The sequence below is a fragment of the Leptidea sinapis genome, chromosome 38 (assembly GCF_905404315.1).
Source record: "Leptidea sinapis chromosome 38, ilLepSina1.1, whole genome shotgun sequence".
Lineage (NCBI taxonomy): Eukaryota > Metazoa > Arthropoda > Insecta > Lepidoptera > Pieridae > Leptidea > Leptidea sinapis.
Genome location: NC_066302.1, coordinates 8,272,155 through 8,286,105, shown reverse-complemented (window position 1 = coordinate 8,286,105; position 13,951 = coordinate 8,272,155). Strand labels below are relative to the sequence as shown.

The window sequence follows — 13,951 nt, the reverse complement described above, 5'->3', positions numbered from 1 at the left end:
CTCATTATGCACGCCAAAACACTTCAAAACTCTATTTGGAACCAACTTTTTGGTCAAAAAATGACGTCTACAAGTTATATAAAGTTTATGCTGAAGAAAAAGAGATTGAAGTATTCAGTTTTAAGAAATTTTGTGAAGTTTTCGACAGGCAAAACCTATCTCAATTCTGCGTTAAAAAGGATAAATGCAATACATGCTCAAGTCATGAGACAGGTAATTTATCAGATACTGAAATGTTGAGAAAAAAAACAGAGCTCGACAAGAAAAGGCTCAGGATAAGGAAAAAGCAGAAAAAGGTGAACTAATTTTAGCTGAAGATCAATGTAACCAATTAGTTGCATCAACTTTCGTATCTTTCTTGTTAGACTATTTACATAATTATTGTATCACTGAAGAAAAAACTCCAATCGTTATTTATTCAGACGGCTGTACAGCGCAGAACAGAAACAACATTTTGGCAAATGCACTTCTGAACTTCAGTATGCTTACAGGCATAAAGTGTTCCAAAAATTTCTAGAGGTCGGTCACACACAGATGGAAGTAGATTCCGGCACGCCTGCATAGAACGGAAGCTTAAGAACCGAGAAATAAAGTTACCAAGTGATTACGTTACTTTAGCTAAAGAAGCAAGGCTTTCTCCATCGCGTTATGAAGCTGAAGAGTTACAGCATACTTTTTTCAAAGATTACTCAGGATCGCAATTCCTCATATTCTTCCATAAGACCTGGTCGATCTGGAACCGATCCGTGTGTGACTGACATCAAAATAATTTTTTATAACCCAGCAGGAATCATTACAGTCAAAACTGACTTTTCAAATGATTGGATCGCGTTACGTCATCGACCAAAAAAGATTGACGTGAATCATGAGTACCCCTCAATGTTTACAGAAAGATGCAAAATTACTAAAACTAAATGGCAACATCTGCAAGATTTGAAATCTGTTATTCCCAGGGACTGTCATTCATTCTACGATAATGTTCCTTACACTGTTTAAGTTCCTTACACCAAAAATTTTTTGATTTTGTAATTTAAGAATAATTTTGTTTTTATTTAATTTCTTTAATAATGTTGATTCGAATTGCAAGAATTACTATAAAATATTTGATTACGTGCAATATCTGCAAGATTTGAAAGCTGTTATTCCCAGCTAGTTAGGTACTTACTGTCATTAATTTTACGATACCTTAAACTGTTGTTGATGTACCTTAAACTGTTTTATTTTCTATTGATTTTACCACATATTTTTTGAGTTTATATTTTAAAGAAATATTTTGTTTTTGTTAAATTTTTTAAATATATTTGTTGATCTGAATTGCAAAAAGTACTATGAGACATTTTGTTACTACTATTGTTGATTTTTTTGTAAAAGTTTTAGATAGTACATATTGCTTACGCTCAAATCGTCCTATTGTTCACTAAAGTTACGTGTAACAAGTCCTAAAAGACGTCCAGAAGACTGCATTAGAGATATTAAAAATATTATTTCGTTAAATAAAGAGTCTATAATAAAAAACGACGTGTTTTTTTTAATCTACTAAGTACCTCAGAATGATATAAATCACTTTTTTGTCCCTCCTGTAAAGTTGGAAATTATTACTTAGGACCTATTGCCAGTAAACAGTCGATATGTCACTGCAGAACGATAACAAAATCTTTTCTTAACTATTGCGTAAGTAAGGTCGAATCACAATATTATAAACTAATAAACAAAATAGCTCAAAGGGGAACAAATCATATAAATAAAAAGGGGACCACTAAAGTTAAGCTTTAGATACCACAAAATAAATTTGACTAAAGAATATTTTTCAATATCAACATTTATGTCATCTTATATATAATATTTACAGTTTTCTAGATTGATAAACATATATGTCATTGTACCACATATACCTAACGTAAAACACACATTTTATTCGATCTAGATATAAATTATTATAAACTTACATAGTGCATACATATATAATGTTTACCTTACTTAAATCTAAACCAATGAATAAATTTTAATTGTCTAGACACCTTACATAATCTAATTTCTAACCAAACATAAATAGAAAATTTTATTCATCAAAATGTTCATCTTCAAAGTGTTCGTCATCACTACCACTAAAGAAATCTGCTTCGGCTACATTATCTGTGGGTTCAAACCGTGGTTTCTTTACCAGCAGACCTTGGCTTTGTAATTTCTCAAGGGCTGCTATCGCACTGTTTTTGGGTGAATTTACTTGGCACTTATTTTCTACTTGTGACATCTGTTTTGAGCTAGATTTGACAATTTTCAAGCCAGAGACACCACTCAGTTTGGATAAATGTTGCTGATTTACACATGATTCTGATCGTACTTGGCTTGTTGCAACTGAATTACCCTTAACAACCTTTACACTTGAGAAATTTGATTTGCTCTGAGACGAGCAAGAATATTGAACTGATTCACTATTGAACTGTGATTTTTGGGCTATTGTGACAGGTTTTGGCTTTTTGAAGATCGCAGTTTGATCTGTTTCCTCCTCCTTGGACTCAATTGGTCTTTTTAAGCTTTGGCTTGACTGAGAATTATTAACTTTATTTAGATTTGTTAGGCGAGGCATGTTCTGCTGCACTGGTGTTGGTTTTCTGATGTTGAACGACTGTGGATTTGCCAGTCTAGGGCGGATGGCAACCATTTGATTAGAAGGTCGTATTACTTGAGGTCTGACTTGTGGGTTAATTTTTTTTATTTTAGTGCCCACTACATGACCATGCGGTCTTATACGTCCAGTGCCTCGGATATTATTGCCAGTATTCATAATCTTTTGTGGTCTTACTTTTTGTATAGCATTATGACTTTCATTAGTGTTCACAGTTCTTATTGTCTTCGTAACAGTAGTGGTGACCTCTTCTATAAATGTCTGAGATTTATAAGTCTTTAAAGTCTTAACAGTATTTACTTGATTAGTTGAAGAAGTAGTCTTTTGATCTGTGAAACTGTGACTAGGCTGGGTCATGTTTTTATTCATAATTTTGACTGGATTAGGTTTTATAGATATGTTTCGAGAATTTTGTGACGCCTCAAATGCTTCATCTTCTGTGGCTGTTTCAACTTGAGGTGACGGATTGGTCTGGCGTAGACTTTTTATTGTTAATTCTTTATTTAAACTACCTATATTATGAGGTGGACGCTGCTTAATGGTTTGGTTAGAATTTGTATTACCTATCTTAATTGGATTAGTCTTGATCTGGTCCTCAAAATCAGTAAATTCATCACTTTCATCCCAATGATCTTCTTCATCTTTGTTATAATCTTCAGGTGATTGAACTGTTGCGTTCATTTCATTTTCATCAAAATTCTCATGATCGTTGTCAGCTTCTTCCTCATGCAACTCACTTATTTTCACTTTTCCTGTACTAGAATCAGATTCATTACCATCGTCACTGTTATGATGTTCCATTTCTTCGTTATCCATGTCACTGTGGTCATCAAAATTTGGTGGTGGAGAAGATATATTTGACTTTATCGTGATATGTTGGCTTAAATTTTGAAGCGTTTTTTGAAGTTGAGTTTGTTTGTGTAACCGATTTTGATTAGTTTTAATTATAGATTTTGTTTCAGTCATGCGATTTATTGTTGTTTTATATTCTTGTTGGCCATCACTAGACTGGGGATTTGGTGATGTCATGTTTTTTTGTGATGGCTTAATATTTATATTCCTTTTTAGATTTTGTATCATTTCTTTGGGAAGATGATCACTATCTTTCAAGTTTATTTGTTTTACAGGTTTTAATTCAACAATTCCTTCTTTATTATTAATTACATGATCCCCGTCGGGATCACTATCAGAATCATCTATATTGAATATTTCAATTTCTTTATCTATTGCGTCGTTGGGTGCAGATTTTTTTATACTTTGTGATGTTACGGGACTCGTTAATTGTACGTTTTGCTTTAAAGTTGTCAGCGGTTTAGCAGTCACATTTCTCAGTTTCTTTAAAATATTTAGATGGTTCGAAATATCATTTGTCTTATTGTCTACTTCATGTTTAGGAGACATACAATATTTATTACTTTTTATGTGTATATTGTTTTTAAAATTATCTTGATTTTGTAATTTTTCTATTTCATTTGCTACTTCGAGACTATCATCAGCAGGTTCTAATTTAGAAGCACATTCTTCATTGTTGCCTTCATCGTCTTCATAGGGTAAATATTCTTTTGATTTAACAGGTTTTTTTATAGTTATATGTTTACTCAAACATTTAAATACATCTATTGGTGTCTTAGGAGATGTACTTTGGTCATTTTTGTCTTTGCATTCAGAACTTTTTGATGTCTGTCCTAAAGATTTAATTGTTATTCCTTTGCTTATGTTAAGAGAGTTCAATGTATTGTTTAAATGATCCTTACATATATTTGTAGGCTCCTTACCTTTACCTGGTGAATAAATCTCCTGCTCATTTTCAGAAATTTGTTCCTTACCAAATGAATTATTTGTAGTTTCGATTTCTTCAGTATCTGAATTGACTAATGACTCATTGTTCAACTCATCTTCTTTTAAACTTTTTAATTCCTGTTTGTCTATAAATGTCTCTTCATAATTATCAGTCATATTTTGAGTTTCATCAATATCTTCATCATTAGTGTGGTTGCCAAAAGTGATACTTTCATCATGGTGTTTTTCGTTTTTTAAATCAATATTTGTTACATTTTCTTGGGATTTCTCATCAGATTGTTCGGTTCGATTATTAGCACATTGCCGAGTATCTAAATTAGCTTGTGGTGAATATGGTACTTCAGATTTATTATAATCCGATGATGAATCTATTTTATCTGATTGATCTTGATCAGTTAATATATCATTAGATTTTTTTACAATTTTAATGTCACCAACACCCTGCTTCATTAGTTTTGATATAATGTCAGCTGGGTTTGTTACAGTGTCTAGTGGATTTTTTTCTAATTTTACTGTTTTGTCTATAGTATTTAAGGGTTTCTCGGGAATAACAAGAGTAGGAGAAGATTGGCTGGATTTTGTCTTGATGACAATACCTTGTCTTTTTAGTTTAGCTAAATCTAGATTACTTGTTTTAACATGAGCAGTATTAATCACTTTTTTAAGTTTGGGTTTCTTTAAGACACTTCCAGTGGGTACTTCCTCTATACCCTGGACATTAAGACCATCTCCAAAAACATCTTTATTCATATTTAGAAATTCGTCTAAGGTAATTGATGATTTTTTGGATTTTTTATGTTTTTTGTGCTTTTTAGATTTTATTTTACCCAACTCTTCTGTATCTCCGCTGTCTTGTTTAATTACCATTTGCAAAAAATTATCCTGAAATTAAATTGTTAAATTGAGTGTCGAAAATCTTTCAAATGATAAATTAAAAAATGTCTCAAGCTCAGTTTCATATTAAATTACAAAGCATCGCATTGTAAAAATCGCAGACAGCCAAATGACGTATACGGCCGCGGTTATGATCACAATTGGTCATAATAGATCATGTTCTAATCATAACATATCGTAAATATTAAATAATAATAATAAGATTTATTTAAGATCTATATTCCTTCTGTGATATTTGAAAGCAGTCTCCCTTTATTATAAGACGACTCAGGGTTATAAGGTTGATGTTGCAAAGAAATTGATGCGATACTATAATGTATCAGATACAATTATTGTTGTTCAAGTCGCATACTCACCACCGTCATATCCTCATTTAAAGTGGGAAGCTTCTCCAAGAGTGGTGGTACTGCATCTAGTGAAAACTCAACTATTTCTTTGATCCTGAAACATGTATTATTTATATAATAAAATAAAATCAACTTAAGTGACACACATTCATTGCTAAATTGAAATCTAGGCTCGTGACATTAAATAGGTATGTTTGTTTCAGTTAATTATGAGCTTGTTGAAGTGTGCTTTTTTCAGTTAATAACTCTTCCCAATATATAAAACTGGTGAAATACCTACTAGTAAAATCCAATCCGATTATTATAATCCGAGTATTATTATATATCCAAATACATAGAGTATTGTTGTTATTCACAGACAGACATTCCGATACATGACACATAAAATATAGTTATATATTTTAGTACTCAAATAGATTTCATCATTTTCATATGGCAAAGTTGATCTTAAGAAACAATATTTTTCAGTTAGGTACTTTTAAAGTAAAGAAGAATAAAAAAAATGTGATATTTACATTTCATTTCGTTCACTATATAAATCCTCAGTTGAATGGAAGGTCAAATGCAACTCATATGCATCTAGGTGGTAAAAAACTGATTCACACAGTGGGCATCGTAGAATATCTTCAGGAGCTTGATTTTCATCACCATGGTCATCACTCATATGTTTCTAAAAAAAGCCAAAATAACTAAAATATATATTTCATTCAATTGAAAGCATTTTTCATTATTTAAACAGTTTATTTCAACTGTTATAATTTTAATAGTATTAATTTGACGTAATTCCAGAAAAACGTTCCAAACCACAATCATGTCGAAATTGCGTTAAGAACACAAAACTGGTCACGTGATTCATATTAACTGACTGTCAAAAAATGGGAGACCTACTGTCACTCATTTTTTTTAAAACACAACCTTCTTTATACAATTTTATACCTCCTGAAATTCCCCGCCCAACTTCCTTTAAATGTCTCCTCTCCCTAGTTTTCACTCCTTTTGTATATATTTTGTGTAAATATATTAAAATAAATAAGATTAAGTTGTAAATAGCACTAAGTACTTATATCAAATAATTTAAGTAATTATATTTGTGTTTGTCTATAGTCCTAACAGCATGTATATTTGTTTCAGGTATAAGAAAATAAAACTTGTTTCAATCTTAAGCACCGATCAATACCATTAAAATTAGTAAAAGAATACTCTAAGCTTGGTGGTCTACCTTAACGTGACATTGGCAAACTTGTGGTATACCTTCCACAGGAGCCATAGTAGGAAGAATAGAATAGAATAGACTTAGTAGCCCAACCCACATGTTTGGAATACACTAATGTTTATTAAACTTTAAACACGGATTCCTTAAAATGTGATATTTGTGGCTTGGAACTTTTTTTTGGAACTACATCCAATTGTAAATCTGTATGTAACATAATATTATCTTATATAAATATTACAATATAAATGAAAAATGCAATTAGCTATTATAACACTCCAAATATATAATTGCCATAATCTCTCATACATAATTATTTATGTGGAGAGGATCTCAGGATTAGATCAGGATTATTCCTGAGATGATTGCTGTGTGTCAGCAATGTTCATTTAAAATGTGTATAATAAGGAAGACACATATTATTAATATTAAAGCTGAACTTACATTTAAATTAACCTTGTTGTTGTATTCCTCTCCACAAAATGGACAGTAGAAGATTTGTACCAGCTCCTAAATCATAATTGTTATATCATTACTTATTACATAACTAAAATATAATAAATACTGTATCTGGCCTATTATTATTATGATTTGGGAATTAAGATAAACTTAAATCCTAGGATCTATTGTTTTTGTTTTATTACAGTAAGGGACAAGACGAGCAGGACATTCAGCTGATGGTAATTGATGCGCCCTGCACATAACAATGCTATGCCACTCAGGATTCTTAAAAACCCCTACAATTCTGAGCGGCACTACAATTGCGCTCGTCACCTTGAGACATCACCTCAATTACCCAGTAATTTTAGTAGCTACAGCGCCCTTCAGACCGAAACACAATAATGTTTCACGGCAGAAATAGGCACCGGTGTGGTACCCACAATCCAGCCGGCATCCTGTGCAAAGGAGCCTCCCACTGGTGAATCCCATTGTGCTCCCTGAATGCGCTAGCGCACAAAAAAATGTGGCACATATTTCCTCGTTTTTTCCGTCTTTTTTTTGTCTTACTGTGACGAAGTTTTAAATATTTCCTCAACATCTATTACTTTTAAGAGGTGTATGATCCTCAGAAGGTTTAGGCAGGGCACATCCTCTTCTTTGAGTGAACGTTCTTTAAGACACCCCAGCCTGATTCTGGCAATGGCTTTGCATTCCAGTAGGATGTGTACCTGGCCTAATACTGTACTATTCAAAATATTGTTTTACTTTGTCCAAGACTCAGTATCAACAGTCACTATATTCTACAAGATGAGTGGATTAGTATAAAAGGGCTAATTAAACACTTTTTTTTAACACAAGGTCAAGGTTTCAAACACAACTGTCTCTGTTTATTTATTTTGTAACTTTAAAATGTTCTATTTTTATTCATCAATATAAAAGAAATATCTACCTACTACTAAATATATATCGACTAAATATCTACTCAATCATGTAAGTCTGGCATTTCCCAACTGCCATTTATTACATATATACTAAAATAAATAATGATATTGGCTCAGTTGTGGAGTACCTCTCCACAAAAGCCACAATATAAAGAATACAACTTAATAAAGGTTAAATTATTTAAAAAAATATATATTTTATGTTAAAAACTTATTTTTTTCAGCTTTCTGCACTTCTAATATCAATATTTCAAATTTGCCAAAAAACCTTTGCCAGACAACATCCTTCAAAAGGGATCTTAAGTTTTTGCAGCACATATTAAATATACACATAATCTGTTTTGCTTATATCGGAATACTGGGTTGCTAAATCTTTGGTAATGGGCAATTAAATGGTCACCTGGAAAGCAATGCCAAATTGGCTTCAATTCAAACTAAGTGTAATAAACCGTAATGTGGCCAAATTCAATAATACTGTAATCATATAAGGCCCAGGTCCGGCCAAATATGGCGTGGTGCTCTCATTTTCAGAATTTTCAAGGATGTAGTACTTTGTGAAAGGATAACATCACTTGGCTTTGCGTAAATATCTCGTCTATTGTGGGTCTTCTACAGCATTTATCACAGGGAGTGTTCCGAAGTGCTGTTTGTCCTGCCACCGAATTTCACCTTCACACACCTGGATGTCTGGCATTCCTGTACGGATGTATATGAAGTCAATACCTTAAAAATGCTTATACACTTTTGTAAAACACTGGCAACACTCCTGCGATTCTTTTGGTGTTGCAGGAGAATGTGGGTGGTGGTGATCACTTATCATCAGGTAACCTGTATGGTTGTCGGTCCTCCTATTACATAAAAAAAAAATAAACACTTCTGTGATTATGGTATTTTGTTTCTTTAACTAATTTTGAGATATTTAAAACATACCTCATTATATAGTTTGATCTTTTTTGATGTACCAATGTTATTAATCTCAGAATCTAGCCTGTGAAAGAACTTATTGTGGTGCATCATAGCTGAGGGCATGAAGAAGTCAACATTGCAACAATCACAGTGAAAATCATTGACATCCTCACTTGTTGCTCCTTGGTGGCTGGATTGTATATGCTTGTTGTATAAATGCTAAAAATAAAACAATTTGGCATAAACTTCTTAAATTATTATAAAGGACATTTGATGTTCTTCACTCATGTAGCAAGAATAGATGAAAGAAGATTGACTGAACAAAGTAATGTAATATCCTTTTCATACTGCAGACATCCACAGCCTTTTGATTGTATATATGAGGATATATGATGTGAATAATAAATTCAATAGATAGTTTCTAAATTGGTTGTAAAATTATCATTATTTGTAGTCTCTAGATGAAATAAGTAGTTTATCCTTGGTGTGACAGATAAATATTGGCACACCTCAAAATCTATTAAAAGTTAGAGACTATAACATTTCAGTTATTTCCTATGGAAATGTAAAATAATGCTATCATTACGTCACAATTTTGCTATGGGGGAAAGTAGCTGATATCAAAACAATATTTGTTTTGCAATAAAGGCTGGTTAAGGCCACATATAATCTGAATTTTAGAGAATCCCTTAGAAATCACTTTAAACATGTGGGAATTCTAACAATAGCTTCACAATTTATTTATAATATAAATATTATATATAGTTTATAATAGAAATAATGAATACATTCAAAATAAGTCAATACAACAAATAAAAATAAAATTGCTATTCCAAAAACGAGACTCAGTAAAATACAAAATTCGTTTTGTTTGTCTTAGTGTGGACTTTTTAATAAAATTCCAAATATGTAATATCACATGCCTAACACCTTCAAAATTCAAAAAAGTTGCAAAGAATTGCCTTATTCAAAAAGCCTACTATATGATTAAAGAATATATAGAGGATAAGGAAGTATGGAAAATAGATGCCTCTGGTCCATCTAACAATTCTTTATATTAAGATTGTATAATTGAATGTAACATTACTACTATATATTCTTAGGGTTTTTATAGAATCCACTGTTTTGGGGTCCTCCATCCATTTGTGGGCTAGCTTTGTGAGCATTCATTTTGTGATTTTTAGTTATATATAGATGCTATAACATGGTTGGTTATGCTCACTGAATGGCATGTGTGCTGAGGCATCATGTTATGTCTCTGTCAAATTCCACCTTCGCACGACACGCCACAAGTTAGGATATCATCCTCACCATCTGGATGTGTGGAGGTCCTCTACAGTGCGGTTTTCAAGGAGCTTTCTTCCACGTACTACAAAGCTGTGGAATGAGCTTCCTTGTGCAGTGTTTCAGGGACGATACAACATGGGTACCTTCAAAAAAAGCGCGTACACCTTCCTTAAAGGCCGGCAACGCTCCTGTGATTCCTCCGGTGTTGCAAGAGATTGTGGGCGGTGGTGATCACTTAACAACAGGTGACCCGTACGCTCGTTTGTCCTCCTATTCCATAAAAAAAAAAAATATTGAACTGGTGCTGCTTGTGGTGCCAGGTAGACCTGTTATAGTTAATAAACCATTGTATTTGTTAGATGCAATTACTAATTATGACAGTAATCACAACCATCATGACATAAAGCATTCTTACACAAACAATGAATTCAAGCAATAAAGGTTGATGCATCCAATATATTATGTTAATATATATTTATACAGTTAATTCTTTAATACTTTTTATGAAATAGTTTATATTATTAAAACACAACTCATATATCATATGCGTGCTGCTTTCAAACGAATTTATTATGTATATTACAGTCATTGTAAAATACTCTATTTCATTGAAAGAGTGGCTGTTGAGTTTCTTATATGTTCTTCTCACGAGGTCAACTCTTTTCAAACATATGGTAAATTCAGTAATTTAAGAGAAATATTTTGTGAAGTGACACTTCAAAACTGCTAAGATTAAGCTTAATTGAATAAAACTTATTTGACTATGACTTTGAACATTAAATTAAAATTATGTTACATAAAATGCCTTATCATTACACAAAAAAAAGTTTGATTCATGCTTGAACATAAAAGGTTTTGTATGACAAACAAATTCACATCAATAATAATACACAATACGACTCCAATATCTACCTAGTTGGAGTACCATTTCTTAATCTCATACACACATTTCATAAGACACAGTTTCAATCGGAGACAGCTGGGATATAAGCATCAGAAATGGTAGCTTAGCATTATATAGCAAGACAGTGAATTAAATGAATTATTGTTATGCATGCCCATTGGAATAACTTTATAATTAAGCTCCATAGCATGGAGTGTAACATATTTTTTAAGAATTAATTACCTTCATTGTGAAAAGTTTCCCACACCATGGACAAAAGTATTTACCATCATGATCAGGGTGAACTTTGTGTTTGTGTGTTATAGCCTTTGATATAGTAGGAAATACTTCTTCACAGACATCACAGCCAACCATTTCATTCTCTTCAATTTTTTCGGTTGATGTGGGAATTTCATTTTGAGTCTTAGATTTTATTTTCGTGTTTTGATGAAAAGCGGGATCGCCGTGTTTCCTTAAAAATACATTTATATTATTAGTAGGAATCTAAGACTAATTTCAGTAATGTTTTTATATATTTGTATTTTAATACCTGAAGTGCTCTTGTAATGTTTCTTTATCATCAAATGATTTTGAGCACAAAACACAATTAAAGGTTTGAGGAGAAGACATTATCCGAAAATTTTATGTATCGCTTCGTGAATAATTCTTACACGGTGTGTTTGTGATGTTTATGAGTTGTAATAACGTTTGTTGAATGTACCATTTTTAAAAAAACCTTACGAAGTCGACCTTTACTTATTCATTATTTCATTAATTTATTATGTTAAAAATTCATTAAATTTTTAATGCTATGAAAAACAACAAGACATATAGTTTTTTTTTAATTATTTATAGGCACGTTCTATGATTAGTACGGGTCACGGCCACGGGATGCAAGTTCATAGGCCGATAATAATATACTATGCTTTGTAAGTTTTATGCCAAAAGAGTCACGAGAGATAGTTCTCCATGAACCATTTGTATATTATGAAATTAAAGACAAATGGCAAAAGAAGATCTTGATCTGCAGAAAATAGATTCTTTCAATTATTACTGCTAATAACGTATAGTGTAAACTTCATTAACGTTAAGTTCCCTAATACATTGAAATTACTCGACTGGTTGGTTTGCCATGTTGTCCATACAATGATACACACATAAAAATGTTTTGCAAGAATAAAATATATATTTTTGGAAATATTCTATGTAGGCTATCAGAGCAGTATCAGGCCCACTCTATATGACGACCACGTTATGTTAATACTAGCTGACCCGGCAAACGTTGTTTTGCCATATAAAGTATAATTCACGCGATTGTTTTATAAGTAATAAAATATTGCCTATATTATAGCCTGTACATCATTTTGTTCTATTGGCAATAGTTTTTGCAGCGCACGCAAAAATAGGTTTTCGATTTTACACCTTGTGTTATAAAATAGCAATTTTATAACGGATCCCTAATTTTGAAAAAAAAAACATAGCCTATAGCCTTCCTCGATAAATGGACTACCCAACACTGAAAGAATCAATCAAATCGGACCAGTAGTACCAGAGATTAGCGCGTTCAAACAAACAAACACTACAGCTTTATAATATTAGTATAGATAAAGCAAGTAATATCGGCAACCTATAAAGCACTAGAACTGTGTATAGGTACGTACTATCTAAGTTGCCAAAATTGATAAGAACTGCAGTGGTGTACCTTTTTGTGTTTATCATTTTGTTGATTTAATTGTCTAACTCGTACTTACACCGACTGTCTACATCATTCTAAGTTTAGTTTTTATGTTTGTTATGATTATTTAATGTGCGACACGTATGTATTATTATCATTATCTTTAACAGACGCTGTTTCAGTCACTCTATCGTGTCTACAATATGACAAAAAAACTACATGCAGACGAGGGTGCAAAATCTTCCAAGAAATTAATACCCAAATACGAAGATTTGAAAGCGTTGAAAGAAGATCAAGCTTTGCTATTATGGTTGAATAGACAGCGCCAAATAATATTATGCTTGGTTCAGTGAAGCATAAAAGCCAAGTTTTATATTTTAAGTTAACTATAACTATCCGAGCCATCCAGATGGATGGCAGTGATCCAGTTCAAGCAACGTCACCATATTAAATAAATAAATAATAAAATAAAAAAGCCTTTATTACTGTACAAATTTTACATACTAGGTACTAAAATAGTAAAAAAGTGCCTCTAAATGCTATCGGCAAACGGTTTTTTACTGTGGTACAGCTTGTCTTCCGACATAGGCCTCCTCCAAAGATTTCCATTCTGTCCTAACTTTTGCTATACGAGTCCATAGTTGCCCCGCTATTTTCTTGATGTCGTCTTCCCATCTCATAGGCTGTCTACCTCTATTTCTTTTGCTATCTAGTGGTTGCCATTCAGTTATTAGTCTTGCCCATTTCTCTGTCTTTTCTCTTATCATATGACCTGTCCATTTCCATTTTAATTGTTTGAATGTTTTGTATGCATTCTTAAAATTTGTCTTCTTTTTAATTGCTTTTAATTTCACACGATCCTTTCTTTTTACTCCTATTGTGCTTCTTTCTATTCCATTCTGACAAATTTTAATTTTGTTGGCTAGTTGCTCTGTCAATGC

The 13,951-nt window shown here is 32.2% G+C and overlaps 1 protein-coding gene across 1 annotated transcript; it reads right to left on the bottom strand.

Moving 5' to 3' along the window:
* Positions 1-1,801: 1,801 nt before the first annotated feature.
* LOC126975931 (uncharacterized protein PF3D7_1120000-like) lies at positions 1,802-12,166 on the bottom strand. The gene is made up of 7 exons (XM_050824046.1): positions 11,886-12,166; positions 11,579-11,807; positions 9,190-9,384; positions 7,322-7,387; positions 6,183-6,337; positions 5,677-5,761; positions 1,802-5,308 (listed from the first exon to the last, which is right to left on the bottom strand). Exons 1-7 carry the CDS (start codon positions 11,963-11,965, stop codon positions 2,060-2,062), a joined length of 4,059 nt encoding a protein of 1,352 aa, XP_050680003.1. The 5' UTR covers positions 11,966-12,166; the 3' UTR covers positions 1,802-2,059.
* Positions 12,167-13,951: the final 1,785 nt, after the last annotated feature.